The following is a 17,620-nucleotide window of genomic DNA, read 5'->3' on the forward strand; positions in this document are numbered from 1 at the left end:
CTGATTATTTGATTGGCTAGTCGAGTGTAACGTCACGACGATAGTGCTGTCTGTTATCATAAAGATAGGAATATTTTCCACACATACTATATATAACACTCCTGGTTATCTAAAATGACAAAATAAAACGAAAAAAAAAACAATTAGTCAGAATTACTTAATTTTATTTAAAGCAGAGGAGATATTCATTTGATCAATATACAGTATAATTGTCTTCACATGTTTAGAGTAGGCCTAGGCTAGACATTGCCTACTGCCATAGGCTACTTCTAGGCCTATATCTTTGTGCAATGTCATATTGTATAAATAAATACATTTATTTACTTGACATTAACAAATAGATGTGTTTAAAAATAAATAAATCAATAAGTCTGCAAATTTGGGTTTTTCAAAACATGTTTATTTTTTGGCATCATAAAAAGTCACGTCAGATGTCCGTTTACAATGATGTCATGCTATTCTGTGGGAATGGGGAAATGAGAGAGATTTGGGGTGGAGGGAAGAGATCTGGATGGGGGGATAAAAAGCGCCCGTGGGAAGGCTGGTTGCTAGGCCACCGGTTTGCGGCAGGGCTGGCTCACTGTTTGGCAGAGGTGAGGTTGAAGCATCCGCGCTGGTGGAACTGCATATCCCTCACGCGACGCATGGACTGGATCTGAGGTTGGAAGGCGCAAAACTCGTTGTAGTGTCTGTACTCGCCGCACTCGAACAGGTACTGGTAGCCTCTGTATCCAGGGTACTGGTAGCCCACCCAACTGGAGAGGAAGAGCACAATTTGATTAAAAAGCTGACAAGAACAGAGGTCAATCCATGATAGTTAACTTAATCACATCCCGTCATCAAATGCTGATGATGTATTCCAATATGTAAGAAGTATTTGCAATTGTATAATTATAGTATAACTGTATATTTGTGATCTTAGTTCCCTTGTGCCTCTGAGAGAGCTGGCCAAGCAAATGGGTGAGATCATTCCCATTCTCAGAGTTCAGCTGATGTTGGCTACTCTCCCCTCTCTGGGGGGATTCCTCTGTCTAGTCTGTGATTGGGCGCTTGGTTAAGCGTGGGCACACTTGATTATGGTTATGGTTCTTGGCAGATGTTTTTTTTTTTTATCCAGACCCACAACAACATCAATAAACATCATCATTAAAATGGTTTAAAGTAGTTATATAACCTACATAAAAAAATACTACTAATAGAAATAGACTAAATAATTTTCTTAGAATAACATGTACGTACGCTCCACCGGGCACTCTCACGCTGCCCACTCTGTCGCAGAAGCCATGGGCCCACAGGGTTGGCACGTCATCCTCCTGGATCTCCATCTTGTTGCCCTTGAAGTCGGACAGCTCGAACAGGCAGATCTTGTGCTCCATGTTGTCCTGTAGGAGTGAAGCGGAGATGTGGGCGGATGGTGAGAGAGGAAGGAGCATTTGAAAGCAGTGTGTGTCAGCGTGGTTCAGTGCACTGCAGACTGTTACTCTACAGCTTGGGAAAAAAATCATACCCAATACTATTTCTTTAGGGAGTGAGTCAGTAAATGTCTGTAGTGTTTCTCTGTGGGTGTACTGTATGCTGAACATTTCTACTAAATGTGTCATGGTTCTTGTAGGTTGAATTGTGCATCAGAGCATGAATAAAATTCTTAGAATTCCTATGAATTTCCAGGAAGTTGTAGTGCAGTCCTTACCATGCGGATAGGTCTAAGGGACATGAGACAGTCACTGCGGTAGCTGTTGGACCAGGTATCCCAGCGAGGATACTCGCCCTTCTCCAGGATGAACATCTCCCCACGGAAGTTAGACTGCTCGAAGGCCACGAAGCTGGAGGTGGGGATGCAGGGGGAGAAGGAGAGCGCAGTGAGGGGGAGGAATCACCAGGGGGCGCCATCAAGCAGCGAGATTGAGATCAAGGGGAAAAAAAGAGGGAGGAGACAGATTGAGTACAGAAGGCCAGAATCTGACTGACTGCTAATTTCATTAATCTCTGCAGTAGCAGTCAGAACTATTCTAAGTGCTTTCGGAGGAGTTTTGCTGTGATGGACTTACGGGCCGCACTCCACAATGATACTGCGCACTCTGTCCATTCCTTGGTCACACACGTTCACACACTCGTTCTGAACCTCGATCATCCTGCCCTGGAAGTTCTCCTGCTCGAAGAGCATGATCTGTGGGAACAGTTTGAGAACACTATTGAAAGAAAGAGCCACATGAGATCCACTGCCGTCAAGCACTAGTCACAAAAACATGAGGACCTTTACCATTTAATCCATTAATATATTACATTGATATTATCTATTATATATATTTCATTATTCCTTAACAATTGTCATCATTATATTACAGTTAAACCCATTACCCATTTATTGTTTTTGAATAGATGCAGAGAGTGCTCCACTGTTTAGAGACTGCAATTTCTCCATTTTCAGCTGTGTTAGTGTGTGTGTGTGTGAGTGTGTGTGAAGCGTGAGGAGGATACACTTACTCTGAAGTTGCCCATCATTCCGGGCTCTCCGGTCTTGGTGGCCTTGCTGCTGGCGGCGGGGGCGGGAGCTCCCTTGTCCTTGGCGTCAGTGCCCTGGTTGGAAGTGGACTTGGCGGTCTGAGACATGATTTAGGTTCAGAGAGTCTGGGAGAGAGCAGAGAGAAGAGCAATGTGAGGTCCAGGTGATAACCAAGAGATCAAGAGATGGACTCACTCCAAACATCCATGGAACAGTGTGCATTGGTGTTGGTGGTGGCTCAGGAAGTGAAGTCATAGTTGGGATATGATTTTACAAAACTGGCTTCACTTTTAAACCCATTTAACATTCCAGCAGTTAACACCAGATATGTCTAATTAAAAGCTCTGCCTGAATCCCAGGCTACAACCAAAAATTTGTCTGGCTGCTTTCCGTGACTTATAATGGCCCTCAAGCAGGCAGGCAGTGCTGGCAGGCTGCAGTTATTTGGGACAGGGGCAGGCGGGTAAACCCCGAGTATGATGGGAAGCTTAATGATGGATCCCAATCATCATCACCTGTTCTGCCACCCTTGCCCACCTGTCTCCATGCCATGGAGCGCACTGCTCATCCTGTGAATGTGTGTGTGTGTGTGTGTGTGTGTGTGTGTGCATGTGTGTGTGTATGAGTATGTGTGTGTGTGTGGTGTGTGTGTGTGTGTGTGCTGCTGCTTCCTGGGCTGGGCCCTTACCTGTTATGAGTACAGCTTGCAGTGCCTGTGGGGCTGGCTGGCTCGTGCTGGTCTTCCAAACCCTGCGGCCAAGCTTTTATACTCTGGCAAGGGGAGTATGGAGGGGCTTGGCGCACAATAGAAACACTCCCGTCATCAGTGTTGGTCCGCATCAAAGCCGCCGGGTCATCGCTACGCCCAGAAAGTTCTCCCTCTGGGTCCCCGTAAGCACTTTGTCCTCAATGGAAAGCCCTGACAATGGCAGTTTCAGCCCGCGGGGCAACACTGCTAGCTATAGGGCTTGCACAGATCATAGGAATGTATAGGCCAGAGGTTGAGGCATGCTAATCCTCTGATAGTTTTCTCTCTCTCTCTCTCTCTCTCTCTCTCTCTCCCTTTCCCACTCTCTCCATCTCTAACTCTCTATGTCTGTTCACATTCTACCCACATACCTTTCGATAAGCCACAACATCTCTTGACTTGGTGACAGTAATATATGATTAACATTTGTATGATGCATTTAATTTTCTAAAAGGCCTTTGCTTGTGTGAAGCGTGAGTAAAAATATGTAATTCTGTTCTTTATAGCCAAGCTTCCACACATACATTTTTAAAACTCTTAACACAGAGATCCAAAATTATATTTTATAACGAATGTTATTTAATTTAGGGATGTCTCGCTACTGTATACTGCATTCAGTTACTTGACACTCTGTGTATTTTTGCAATTTGCCTCTATGTTCTTATCGCTCTATCTTGCTTGAAATGGAATGAGAGTGACCTGCCTTTGTAGACTTATATAGACTTTTGGGCAAGATGCCTGGACACTAGTGAAGTTTTTCAGGCAATGGAGAACAAATGCATTGTGTGTCTCTATAGAGCAGGGATCTGAGGAGCTGTTTGAGCCCATTCTTTCAGTGGACAGTTTGTAAGGCCGCAATGTCAGTGTAAACACCAAAAAAAACCCATGGGGAAACAAGCTGGCTTGACCCTGTCACCGCCTCCAAGTACACATTATAAATCACAGGGTTGTTTGGGTTTTGTAGATTTGAGGTTGTGATTATTGCGTGATTTAAAATGATGGGCCTCTAGCTCTTTTTTTTCTCACTGTTCTTTCAATTCTTCGAGCTTGATCACACTACTTTTTCATTCATTTATTAAACAACATTCTGGTGCATATTTGGAAGAAATATTTGGTTCTGGCTTGCATCCACAGTGACAGTATCAGTGTGCACTGCATGAACAAAACAGCCCCATCTGTACCTCTGTCAGCGTCATGCTGCATCTATTGTTTTGAGGATAACAGTCACCTCTCATAGGAGTGACCAGTAAATATATACTGTGGTAATAATCTATGACAAATATCTTTGTAATCTTAATGACAAAAGTATATTATGTCTACATTAGATTGCCATGACACTTCCATAACCTTTTGATGTTGTCCACGAAACTATTTTTTTTTATGTCGTCACCCTGCAGTGTGTACTGGGATATTGACTCCGGGCATTACTGTGGTTGAAATTCACGTAACACGTTGATCTAGCCAACATGATTAACACCAGGCAGCCATCATTTAGCCTTCAGAACTCAGTGTCATCTGAGCTGAAGTGTAACACTGTGCATACTGGGGATAAGGGCAGCAGAGATCGCCCCCTATTGGAGGCATCCATGAGGAAAAGGCCTTTTCTTCTGGAGCACTGATGTGAGTTGAGTGGCCTGCACCATCACTGTTGCTCTTGCTCTTGAATGCAATGCAACTAATGCAACTTATCTGACGTCCTACCTCTATTGTATATGGGAGTAGGTCACAGCTTAATTTAAGGGAGAGGACATACATAAAAATTATATATTATTATTATTGTTATTATTATTATTATTAAAAATTGATACATTATGTGTGTGTGTGTGTGTGTGTGTGTATATATATATATATATATATATGTGTGTGTGTGTATATATATATATCAGGGGTGTAACGGTACACAAAAATCATGATTCAGTATGTACCTCTGTATTGAAGTCACGGTTCGGTTAATTTTCTCTACAGTAAGCCTGTAAGTACTGCTAGTCTAACATTCACTGACCGCTGGTACTCAACACATATAACAGGAATAGTATTTTCAAAAAGTGTAAACCTAAACAGTTCGGTACGAATGTGCGTACATTTACACCCCTAATATATGTATATATCCCTTCACATATCCACTGTTTATTGTGTGATTTAAAACCACATAAACCACAGCTGATAATTGTACATTTGTCTTATCCCGATGTGGTCAGAGAAAGCAATGAGCGTTAGAAGTCATGTTCATTATTGTAAAGAGAAGACTATGGTTGTTGTTTACATAATTTGCACTACGATCACCTTTAGATTTACATAATCTTTACCTCCCCTGTTTCACTCCATTCACAAGCTTGTGTTAAAGGATAATAGCAACAGTTCAGTCAAAGAGTTTACAACGTGGTATGTTTTGTTGATATGCATGTCACCGGGGTGACCGAGTGACCTTATGGTAGAGGGAAGTCGATTGTGGCTGTTCTGTCAGTCATGTCACACACGAGTCTCAAATAAGGCTTTTAAAAACGTGTTTTCAAAAATAATCTTTAAAAATGAATGCTTTTTTTGGTTGCACAACTGTGTTTAAACAAGTCTTAATGGCTGCGTAACATTTACAGGGGTTTTAATAAATTTTTTAGACTGTAAACCCAAAAATGTCAAATGTTTCTAAAAAAGTCCACATTTGTTTGTTTTTTTGGTAAGTATACCTGAGAGTGTCTACAGTTCTTACCTTGGCATTGCAAATACCATACTTTTTAAATTCTAAATTTAATACTTTTCACATAGTGTTAATTTGCTCGGACAGTTGCGCCACCTGACATTTTGAGGGTTTGAAATAACAAAACATAAAATATATATAATTGTTATGATAAACAGAAAATGTGTTCAAATTATACAGGTTTTATAGAATAAAATGATGCTTGTTATGAATCATTTAAAATTATTTTAAACCAAAGTCATGCACTTGGACACAAAAATCTGCATGTCACGTCATTGCGCTACTGACTTGTTTATTTATTTTTTTAACAATAGTTCTATCAGGATGAGAATCACATAAAAATAAAATGGACTGTATGATAGATATTGCTCAAAATCAAATCAATATATTGGTACTACAAATGAATCTTTTATTTCACAATTCATTAAGTATTTTGTGGGGATGTCAATTTGATGAAATATTCATTCATATAAGAAACAAGCGGGGATGAATATTTCCTTGATGGAATGCTATCCAGGAAATATGAGATTCTGTTATAGTGAACTGAAATGGAAATAAAATGTCTACAGTAAAATCAAATGGACTGCCTGAACTTTAAATGGGGAGTAGCTAGCAGGGTTTTCAGGGTTGGTTTGTGTCTTTTGCTTTCCCCCACCCTCCTGAAGGCTTTCGAAGAGCACTTAACTTTTTTGAACTTAATGGTTTTTGTGTGTGTGTGTGTGTGCATTGGTGTGCATGTGTGTGTGTGCGTATGTGTATGTGTACATATTTCATATTTCTTTGAGAGAGTGAACATACCACTGTTTATGAATGTAAATGTTGCTATTGCTTTTGCCTGTACATGCATGTAAGTGCTGTGTGTAAGTGTGTTTTTCGACTCTGCTTTCGGGAGACGGGGGAGTCTGCGCGCGTGCCTGTGTGTCATGGTCCATGTACTCTTTGTGTGTGTGTGTGTGTGTGTGTGTGTATGTATGTCTGCAAGTGTGTATGCGGATTTGTATTGGCATACGTCTCTATGTGTGTGCACACATGTGCATGGACCTGCGGGCACGTTAAAGCAGCCCTGGTGCGCACTCACGGCCTGGGGGGTGATAGTGTAGCGTCTGCATTTCTGCTGCTCTATAGATTTAACCCCCCTTTGTTGGGGCCACAATGGCGGGCCCCTCCCTCGATGCTGAGCCGGGGGTTTTACCCGGGCCCTTTGCCAGGGGAGGCTTTAAAAGGGTAGAGGCGCGTGCCAGGTTTCACTCTCACGCCAGGACGTCCCAAGGGCATCAAAGCGAGGTGAGTTCCCACTACCACCCTCTCTCCAAACCTGACTCCCCTCACTCGGTGCACAGCCCCACGATCTGTCCCCCACCTCCCGCATACGCACGCACTGATCAGCTCCCACAGACCGGAGAGGATGGAGAGCACGATTTAGTAGCAGAGGCAGCAGCAGCAACAGCAGTAGCAGCCGTACCAGCGGCAGCAACAGCACTAGGACTAGCAGTAGCAACAGTAGCAGCAGCTGGTTCCCTCTGGCTTTGCCGGCTTTATTCATTCTTGTTCAGATCTTTAAATAGAGCAGTAATGGTTTCGAGCAAACATTCAGGCTTGACACGCTATTCAGAGTTGCTCAGTGAACATAGATGGATACTATGCTGCTTGGCACTGTGCTTAAATATAAAAGCATCTAAAAAAGAAATTGGATTTAACTTGCTCACACGTGCATATACATTTGGAGTTGGGCAGAAGTATAGGATGCCATTGCCTGCTGTTATACACTTTGTGATGTGGACCATGAGATGTTCCTTGTGCTTTTTGTAGTTTTATAGCTATACAATATTCCTAGTTTGTTTATTAAGTGTAAATATAGAAGGCTGATCCCCTGCTGTGGTTAATGGTTTTAAATGCTCGTGTATATTGCACAGTGTATTATTATATAGATGATCTTCTCCTGTACATTTCCCCATGGTGTTATTTGTTAATCAGTCTAGGTTTACAAGGGAGTGGGGTAGGGGGTCTATGCCTGTATTCAATGTTTTAAATTACTCACTAAGCAATGTTTTTTCTCTTCCATATTTAGTCTGTCATCAGTAACACCTCTGGTCTCTTCCCCCGTTGCAGACAAGATGACTCACCATTGTACCAAGTTCTCTGGCCACTGGAAGGTAGGTGTGAAAGTCGCCACAGGGATCCATAGATAATTACACAAACACACACAGATGAGGACACCTCAGGGAAAAAGATTGCTAAAAATACACCTCCATCAACAGTGTGACACATTGACTTGACCCAGACACCCAATATATTAAGAGAATTTTGGCCTATTTTTCTTTCAATTTGGTGACAACATGGAGCACAAATATTGATCTATGTTAAATTTCTGTGTCAGTTTAGCAAAAAAAAAAAATTGGAACTGAAGTAACTTGATAATCAAAATTCTTTTAGTAGGACTGGACCTTTATTAGTTAGTCCCATATTTGTGTGATACTCATGGAACCTCAGGAGCTCTGAATAAGGTGTTCAATCATTCTGTTGCAGATTATTGTGTACGACGAGGAGTGCTTCCAGGGCCGTCGTCATGAGTTCACCTCCGAGTGCTGCAACGTGATGGAGTTCGGCTTCGAGACTGTCCGCTCCCTCAGAGTCGAGAGTGGCGCGTAAGTCTGTGTTAACCCTCTTCAAGGAGCCGAGCAGTTCTTTAGCTTTTTTTTTTGTTGTTGTCCTCACAACAGCAAGCAGCCTGTTTTTTTTTAGAACTGTGTATTTTGGTATTTTCATGTCAAAACTCATATAGAGACAGGTTGGTGTTAATTGAAGAGTTGAGCTGCCACATTTTGTGTGCAGGAGACTGTTGTGCTCTACGCTGTTCTGTACGTTTCACACCTCACATTGAGCACACCCTGTGCCTGTAACAGGAACACCACAACTTATTCCCGCCAGCCATTGGCGGCTTTTTAAATGTCAAATTGGAATGATACCCACATATACGCAAAACAAGGGAACATATTTTACATGCTACTTAACTCATTGGTGTTTTAGGCCAACACACACTGCATTTAGTAATGCAGTTCAACTCATTTTAATTTTACTCAGTTAAACTCAGTTTACTCAGTTAAAATCTATCCATTTATCCAATTGATTTTATATTTAATTTCGTTATATATTTCAGTGACATTATATTTTTTCTTCAGTAAGTTGATGTGTATGCCCGTAACTAACACATATTCCTTGTATTGTTTTTCCTCCTAGCTGGGTGGGCTATGAGCATGCCTCCTACCAGGGCCAGCAGTTTGTGCTGGAGAGGGGAGAGTACCCTCAGCCTGACGCCTTCGGAGGTAGCAATGCCTACCACATCGAGAGGATGACCTCTTTCAGACCCATCGCCTGTGCTGTAAGTCCTCCTCTGTTTCTGTGGCAAAATGCTCAGGCCATCTCTTCTAATTAAGCCCATTATATTATGTTATGGCATATGATGCATTGGGCCTAAATAACCGTTCACCTCATCTCCTGAAGGGGCTTACAATACTGAAAGAAGAACTCATATTGGCAATGCCACTACCATCTTACAGGAGATGAAATCAGTATTTGAGAGTCTGCTGACATCCATTTACCATTTTCAAACCCCATTTGAACTCCACAGAACCACAGAGAGTGCCGTATGACCATCTATGAGCGCGAGAACTTCCTGGGCCGCAAGGGCGAGCTGAGCGACGACTACCCCTCACTCCAGGCCATGGGCTGGTGCAACAACGAAGTCGGCTCCCTGCGCGTCCAGTCTGGAGCGTGAGTGTCCACTACGGTCCACACACTTGTTCTGTCTTCCTTTTCCGTTTAAGTTGGGCTATTTGGACCCATCTGGTCAACACACAGGTTTTAAAAGTGCAATACAGTTCAAATGTAAGACTATTAGTGCATTCATGGAAGAGCCAAGTTAAATGGTGTCTCTCTCCCTCTTTCTCCCTCTCTCCTTCTATCTATCTATCTATCTATCTATCTATCTATCTATCTATCTATCTATCTCTCTCTATCCATCTCTCTTCCTGTCTTTCCTCAACAGTTTTGTGTGCTACCAGTACCCTGGTTACCGTGGATACCAGTACATCATGGAGTGTGACCGCCACTGTGGGGAGTACAAGCACTTCAGGGAATTTGGCTCCCACTCCCAGACCCCTCAGATTCAGTCCATCCGCCGCATTCAGCAGTAACCTCAGCCCGCTCCCGATCACCCGCCTCTCCCTCACAAACTCTCTCCCCCCTGCTGCCCAATGCTGAATAAACTGTGTTTCTTAAACTTCACCGAATTCCTGTAATGCATCTGTTACATGCTAGTCTCTCCACTCAGAAAAAAAACAAAACAAATAGATGTTTATGAATGCCACCACCATCTCACATGCTCACCAACATAAATGATGGTTATAAATACAATAGCATCAGCATTTGGCGAAGATGAAATGCTATAACCTGCTATAGCCTAACCCACAGAATGACATCTACTTGTGTGAAGATTCTAAAATGTACAGTGAAAATTTACAATTTTTTGTGCCGCATGTTGTAGGATTTGTCGATAAATTAAGCTATGAAACTTATGAGAAATGTCAAAGTGAGTTTATTTCAACATGAAATTTCCAACAAGCTGGCCTGTCCTAAGGCAGCTTGCTATTGTTTTTGCATTTGCCTGTGTTTGCCACAAGAGAGAGCTAATACTCTATAGCCTGTAATCTGAACACATATCCTTCTCAAATTAAGTTTTCAGTTGAAGGAATACATTTCCCTAGGAAGATATTTTATGTATATTATGTCGATGGACAACCAGGTTCAATTCTGGGGTCATATACGACTAGCACAGCTACAATTGAGATGGAGATGAGGAATTTATATGTAAAACTATTTGTTGTGGGGGCAACTTCAAAAGTTTAGATTAGTATCATGTTTCTAGGTTTTAACTGTCAGGAGGGTATGCAGGCCTAGGCCTACATATTTCCATGGCGTCAATGTCATGTCAAATATTAACATGCACTCTGTGTTTAAAAGGTAAGATGAGAGCAAGAATTCAGTATCAAATGTGTAATAACCAGATTACGTATTAACGAATGGACTTAATGGACTTTTATTCTCAGTTGCATTAGTACATTTCTCAAATCATCCTGAACATTTTTCAAACAGTGAGTGCATTTCTCAAAACTATTTGTACAAACACACCACTTACTGTAAAAGCTCAGAGGCCTAATTTTATCAGAATCCTTTTGTTTCTTTGACAGAAGTAAATGAACATGTCCTTGCCATCAGAGGTGTAGCCTACGTTAGGTTTTTATTATTATTTGTTCAACAAAACTACAATCCCTGTCGATATAATCCCCTGGAAAGTAAATTTTAGTCAAACTCAATGGTAAACATATGATAGGCTACCTTGTTGTCAGACATTGTGGCACACATGGCCTACAGTAGCTTTCCTTCATACTTGCCCAGCACATTCATTCTGGCTCAGTGTTCTTTCACATTTTAGATATTTCCTGATTGAGGCCTATCATCAAAAACAAACTTAGTTTTATGTTAATTGATTTAAAACTACAAAACTGTGTTGAACAAGTAGCCTAGGGTAATTTGGAGGATTCCGAATTCTAGAAAGGCTACCAAAGCAACTGAGAAAAACTATTCATAATGTGTTGAGGAAACAGGTTGTAGTAGCCTAACTCCCACTCCTACGGAAATCCAGTTCCGTACTTTGCGGGCAGGCACTGAGAGGAAGTGGGGATCTCGGTTTGGTTGCCTGAGAATTCTGAACCTCACTCCAGAGACACTTACAACGGAGAGCTCACTGTGGAGGGAATTCTCACGGATTAAGAGACTGTTCGTTCAAAACTCCTTCTTGTTAATACCTCAGGATATCTGAGAAGACACAACCAACAGCAACCGAAACGGATGTTGCCGCAAATGTTGAATCGTCAACTCAAATGAAGACTTCTTCAGCGACCCGAATGCGGATGCTTATGGCAAAAAAGAAAGTGTCTTGAGTTTTTCAAGGAAGAAAAACAGTACTATCTAGTGGTGGTAGCTATTTATTAAAGAACTTTAGTACGGCCAGTATGTTGCAGCAACGAGTGTAAAAGTAACAGCTCTAGTAGCCTATTTTGCCTGTGAAATACATTGATGTTTTCCATAATTAGGTAGTTGGCCAGTGCCTTTCGCACGCTTGAACTGTGGTTGTCGTTTTGGGTAGCTAGCACGCTACAAAATGAAGTTCCGCAAGAGTTAGCTCGCTGGTTAGCTGATGTGTTATCCCTAGTTAGCCAGCTAGCTAAGCTAACAACATAGCAACATTGAAGTTTTAGGATTGATATACAAGGCGACTGCAGCGCTTTAGGAGGGGTTGTGAATATCCCAGAAAAGAATCGGTGCTGTGCTCCTTTTGCTGAAGACTTGGGGCTTGTCTGCCAAGCTGGTTCTCGAGCCAACGTTTGCTTATTTCCTTTTCAAACGCCCCCTCCCCCTCCACAGTTATATACAAACGCTAGTTAGCTCACAAACGCTAGCTTTCTTCAAGAAAAAGAAAGGAAGAATTCAACTTGCACAAAACATTACATTAGTTCGCAATAAAGAATTCGAAAACTTTTAAGTTTGACATTTAATCCTATGGAAAGTGCGTGATAGAGATGCAAATATAGATTTATAGCGTTTGATTCTGTCAACACGCTTGTCTAGCTAAGTTAGTACTCTACCAGCAGCAAGCTGCCTGCCAAGCAGTCAAATCGCTAGCTTTCTGTTTCTCGCTTTTAGCGAGCTAGCTAACGTTAGTTGGCTAACTTGCTCATTGCAAGTTGGGGAACGAGCAATCGCAACACCCTCTCTGTTGTCAACCCAAGAAAATGGAGAAGCCAACTTGACGTTGTCGAAGCTGTCATTTTCGGTATTTTCAGACGGTCTCTGCTTTTCAATAATCATTTGCTGTTAGGACTAGACATTTGTATCAGTTTACTCGAATGTTTTTTTTTTTTTATCATGCACGAATATTTATCCAGCAACTTAGATAATTAACCAGTTTGTGTCGCGTCGTTTGCCATTATTTATGTCGTTTCGCAGGCATTGGACATACAGGAAGCAACATCGGAGGCGATGAAAATACAGTTGGGCGAAACAGCACAGTTGCTTTTTATTTTTCTGTAACAGAATGGATATTTCATTTCAGTCAGTGAATTTATCACTGGAAATGAAGCAACAAATAGGCGCATGAGTCGTCCATTTTCGTGTCTGATACCAAGCGAGCTGGCTTGCTCACGTGTTAATGTTTATGGCGTCGCGTTTTATTTAGCTGATTTAGCTGTATGTGTTTACTGTCGTCTGGAGAGCGTTTGGATGCATTTGCTACCAGTGTCTTTGATGTGTTAATCTCGCATGGATTTTAGTTGCAAGAGCGATAACCTAATCAAGAGGAGCCCTGTATGAATTGCCCGACTTAACCAACCTTGCGCACCGCAGTGTTTGTCTGAAATGGTTTTGGATTATGTAGCTTGTATTTTTAATTTAGCCTAACCGTCATTTATATAATCAGCTTGCAGGTGGATATTTTCAAGATCGTAAAGCTCCCTGGAGAAGGGGCGAGGAGCAAAATTCTTATCAATTGAATCAAAGCCGCAACATTATCTTCATCATTTTCGAAACGGGTTGTCTGTAATGGCCATGCAACGTTGTCGTTTGCAGTAGCTAACGGCATCAAGCCTGTTTTCCTATGCGAGTTCCTATTTTTTGGTTAGATTTTAAGACATCAATTTCCCCTTTAGAGTACATTTGGCGATGTCTCACAATGGCTGTTTTTTGAGACCTTGGTGATCATTGAGGAAGAGAACTAAAGGCTCAGTTGGATGCTTGGCCCGAGCTCCTGACTAGCCGCTACTGGTCACGGTTGGACTTTGATTCAAACGGACCTGACTGTACATTCGCATCTGTGTCCATCCACGACTGCTTCTGCTTCTGGTTCTGTATCGATTCGGTCGACCCAGGGCTGAAGATGGCGGACCTAGAAGCAGTTCTCGCCGATGTCAGCTATCTGATGGCGATGGAGAAGAGTAAATCTACTCCAGCCGCCCGGGCGAGTAAGAAAATCATCCTCCCTGAACCCAGGTAAGAAAGACTAGTTGTGCTATTATCTTGTTTTTATCCTGTGCCTGAGTGTTAGGTAAGTTACCAGGTTATTGACACAAGCTAACTTTGTCTCATTTCATTTCGACCAATAAGTGAACTGACGTTAGATACCTCACTGCATCTGAAGTGAACTGTTAACCCTGTTCATCCATCCTTTTCTACCAAATTAACTGTTCGTTTACCTATTTCAAACAATTAGCCTAACTAAAGATGTAATTTCAACATGACCGTTTAATGTATGCTGTACCGTAACGTTAGAGACAAGTAACCTACCAAGGATAGCTAGCTAACAAACAGTGTGATTTATGTACTATATTGATCTTTACCAGATAGGTGTTTCCTAAGGAAACGAATAATAGCACTATCAATATTAACACAATAATAGGTAATGATTTAATGCTGTTTTTTATTTCAATTTTGTCATAAATTAACTGTGATTCTAATATACCAATCCACTGGTGGTTTAGCTTATTTCTTAAGGAAGTGATGTTTGTTAGTGTTGTACAGGCAGAAAAAAATACATTTTCCAGTCCTCTAAAACAAGCATTGGTGGGGTGTGAAAAGGGTAACGTGTAGGCCTCAGACAGGGAAATCAAAGTAGGTCCTTCCTCTCACGTTTTCTTTCAAATTCCTATCCATGTTTTTCAATGACTCATGTAATAAAATAAACAAATGATATACCTCCTATTAACCTGGAACATACATTGCTGGTGAGGATTTTGCATGCCATCCGGCCAAACACTGGACCATAAACATGAATTACACAGTGTGAGGACATTTCTGAAGCTCAGCACTTGTAAGTTTAGACAGTTTCTATGGTGATCAGCTGGAGTAGCTCACTCATTCGCTTAGTTTGGTTGGATGAAAGATCTGTATAACTTTAGCCTTAAAATGAAAATGGATGCAGTGGTGTAGTCTAACAGGCGGGTTGCGTTTTCTGTGCACAACCTCTTTACATGTGCAGACCCGCCATGTGTTGCATGGAGCCTTTTCAGTGTCTGCTAGACAGGATATGATGTATTGTGGTTTGCAGGCCTCATCTTCGCTCCCGTAAAATGTTGTGGGCATGGACTAATTGTTCTACCTTAATGTATTTGTCCGTTCTTTGTAATGGAGATTAATGTAGTTAGTCTAATGCTTCGTCATTTGTGAAAGAGTAGGTTTTTGTTAGAGCAGCAATCCTAATCGATGTTGTCAAAAGGGTTCAAACAGTCTGTGAAGTATGACTGCTGAATAGGAGCTTATCAGCAGACACGCGGACCAGTGCAAACGCGAATCTGTGTATTGGTGTGGTACTTCCCCCAAATGTCTGTGCTGCCCGGCTTGCATGCTCTGGCTGCCTCTCTGGGGTGGCACCTGATCATTGCATGCTCGCTGACCCTTGAAAGAGCCAGGCGGGTTTACCCAGCTGCTCAATTAAACCCTGAACAAAACTCAAGGCAGACTGCTCTTTCATCACTGCTGCTCTTTAGGAAGAAAAGCAAGCAATCCAGTTTGTCCTCCGAATCAATTTCATAGATACTAACCCTCTTAGTTCTTCTATTCCTCCACCCATGCCCCCCTTTATCTTCCCCATCCAAACACTACTGAAAGATGGAGTGTCCCCTCTTTAGCAGAGAGGGAGGGAGAGAGAGAGAGAGAAAAGGGAAGGACATGGCCTTTTTTTTTTCTTCCTATTACCATAGATGTGCATATCTCACCATCTGAGGCCAGGCTGTGCTCTCTCTCTCTCTCTAACTCTCTCTTTCTCTTTCTCGCGCACAGTTGCTCGCCCGCTCACTCACTCGCTCTTGCTGAGGGATGTCCTCAAGCACGAGCATTACCCGTCTTTGCCTCACCATCACTCTGGGGCTTCCACGTGCGTTTCGGCGTGTGTGTGTGTGTGTGTGTCAGTTAGTGCTGGGCGGTATACCGGTTCACACCGTATACCGGTGTATATTTTCGTTATGATATGAATTTTTAATATACCGGTGTATTTGATTACACAACGTTTGGAACGCTGTGCCACGCGACAGTGTTTCAGACGGGACTTTTTTTCACACGCACGCATAGTGCCACTGCGAGGCATAGTGGTAAACACAAAACACCTGAAGTTTTTCCCCTGAAGTATGACCCTTAAGGCTTAATTTCTCCTTAGGTAGGGGGTTTATTTAAGGGTGTTGCACAGAATACCTTAAATTGTTTCTTTAGTTAAGGAAAAACGTTAAGGGATACTGCATTGAAAGGGATTTACCACTCTAAAAATTCTATTGAGATTGTTCAACAGCTGTAACTATCTGGCTAGTAGGTGATGTCGTTAGTTAGTTAGCAACCCACCGAACACAGTGAAGTTTAATGTTCTTATCATTCATCTCACCTGAATATTCGCTGAAATTATCCAGGTAGCAAGTAAAGCATGTTATAGACATGCACTGAGCAATACTAGCTGGCTAGTTAGAAATGATCCTGACTGTAATCAGTGCACCAAAACAAACTTTTTTGTTAATGTTTTGCCTAGCGAACCGAACCGAAGCTCATGGCAGGCTAATAAGACATCCACATTCACATAAAGTTAACGTTAGCCTACCACTAATAACAATAAGGCATGTTTCTGATAGGCCTATTTGACAGAGTAAGCATATTAGCAGAGAGGTTTTATTTTCAAATTGTATAATTTTCAAAAAAGTATAATTATTGCAAGTTGCACTACTTTTTGTATTGGTTTTATACAAGATTGTGAAATTTGCACAGTAAAAATTCTGTATTTTGACTGCAATTGTCTTTGCATTCTGATTAGATTCTTCATTAGAATCATGAGTGGCTCTTTGTAAACAGCATCATTTTCTGGGGCCATGCAAAACTGCATTACCATTAGTGTAGAGTTATTCTACATCATGACAGTAAAATAGACCATCCTAGACTGCAGCAATTCCTCTCTCAACCTGTAGAAATTGCTGTGAACATCTGATTATGCATGGAAAAAAATACTGTCATATACCGTGAAACCGTATGAATTTTGAAAAATATTGTGATATACATTTTTGGTCATACCGCCCAGCACTAGTGTCAGTAAGAGATGTGTATGATGGCGTCTGTTTTGTTCTTACTGTATCTTCATGAAGAGATGTTTCATTGTCCTGACATTGAATAAGGCATCAGTGGCCACATGGCTTTTACTAATCAACAAGGCAGCCATTCTCCATTGTCATTGTATTAATGTAGGTATGCTTGCATGCATATGTATGCAGTGAGCTTGGAGAATGGAGGCCTGACAATCCCATACATTTTAGGGCTGCTGTTACTGCATGTGATTAGGCCCACGTTACGTACCGTTCCTTGCACCCAGCGCTGGCCTGCCAGTGTGTTGAGTGTGTGTGTTCAGTGTGTGAGCAATTGTGTGTGTGAATGTACGCGTGTGTGTCTGCGTTTGTGTGTGTGTGTGTGTGCGTAGAGCGTAGAGAGCGATTTCACAGACCTTCTCCCAATATTCTAATGCAATTAGGCCCCAAATTCTAAGTTATCCTTCCTGAGTGGATGCTGGATGGTTAATCACTATTGCAGTGGATGATAG

At 41.9% G+C, this 17,620-nt stretch overlaps 3 protein-coding genes across 5 annotated transcripts in view; 2 read left to right on the forward strand and 1 right to left on the reverse strand.

Moving 5' to 3' along the window:
• Positions 1-378: 378 nt before the first annotated feature.
• Positions 379-3,234, reverse strand: crybb1 (crystallin, beta B1). Its single transcript, XM_048259853.1, has 6 exons — positions 3,192-3,234; positions 2,485-2,628; positions 2,049-2,167; positions 1,691-1,823; positions 1,240-1,382; positions 379-755 (listed from the first exon to the last, which is right to left on the reverse strand). Exons 2-6 carry the CDS (start codon positions 2,608-2,610, stop codon positions 578-580), a joined length of 699 nt encoding a protein of 232 aa, XP_048115810.1. The 5' UTR covers positions 2,611-2,628; positions 3,192-3,234; the 3' UTR covers positions 379-577.
• Positions 3,235-7,181: 3,947 nt separating this feature from the next.
• cryba4 (crystallin, beta A4) lies at positions 7,182-10,230 on the forward strand. Of its 2 annotated transcripts, none has more exons than XM_048259854.1 (6): positions 7,182-7,230; positions 8,056-8,099; positions 8,473-8,591; positions 9,184-9,325; positions 9,575-9,717; positions 9,992-10,230. In XM_048259854.1, the coding sequence occupies exons 2-6, from the start codon at positions 8,061-8,063 to the stop codon at positions 10,137-10,139; spliced, it is 591 nt and encodes a 196-aa protein (XP_048115811.1). In that variant the 5' UTR covers positions 7,182-7,230; positions 8,056-8,060; the 3' UTR covers positions 10,140-10,230. The 2 variants fall into 2 exon arrangements, with proteins under 2 accessions (XP_048115811.1, XP_048115812.1); XM_048259855.1 differs by having other exon boundaries at positions 7,202-7,230; positions 8,015-8,099.
• Positions 10,231-11,679: 1,449 nt separating this feature from the next.
• Positions 11,680-17,620, forward strand: part of grk3 (G protein-coupled receptor kinase 3) — a 71,377-nt gene continuing 65,436 nt past the window's right edge. For both annotated transcript variants that reach the window (XM_048259442.1, XM_048259441.1), the window contains exon 1: positions 11,680-14,049. In XM_048259442.1, the coding sequence (XP_048115399.1) occupies positions 13,937-14,049 (113 nt within the window). In that variant the 5' untranslated portion in view covers positions 11,680-13,936. The remainder of the gene's footprint in view (positions 14,050-17,620) is intronic.

This window comes from Alosa alosa, chromosome 12 (assembly GCF_017589495.1).
Source record: "Alosa alosa isolate M-15738 ecotype Scorff River chromosome 12, AALO_Geno_1.1, whole genome shotgun sequence".
Lineage (NCBI taxonomy): Eukaryota > Metazoa > Chordata > Actinopteri > Clupeiformes > Clupeidae > Alosa > Alosa alosa.

Excerpts from the sequence above, each read along its gene's own strand:
- crybb1 (XM_048259853.1), bottom strand. The coding sequence starts at position 2,610 with ATGTCTCAGACCGCCAAGTCCACTTCCAACCAGGGCACTGACGCCAAG. Across the intron at positions 1,824-2,048 it reads ATCATTGTGGAGTGCGGCCC|CTTCGTGGCCTTCGAGCAGT; the intron begins GTAAGTCCATCA and ends CCCCACCTCCAG. Across the intron at positions 756-1,239 it reads GTGAGAGTGCCCGGTGGAGC|TTGGGTGGGCTACCAGTACC; the intron begins GTACGTACATGT and ends CTTCCTCTCCAG.
- cryba4 (XM_048259854.1), top strand. The coding sequence starts at position 8,061 with ATGACTCACCATTGTACCAAGTTCTCTGGCCACTGGAAG. Across the intron at positions 8,100-8,472 it reads AGTTCTCTGGCCACTGGAAG|ATTATTGTGTACGACGAGGA; the intron begins GTAGGTGTGAAA and ends ATTCTGTTGCAG. Across the intron at positions 8,592-9,183 it reads CTCAGAGTCGAGAGTGGCGC|CTGGGTGGGCTATGAGCATG; the intron begins GTAAGTCTGTGT and ends TTTTCCTCCTAG.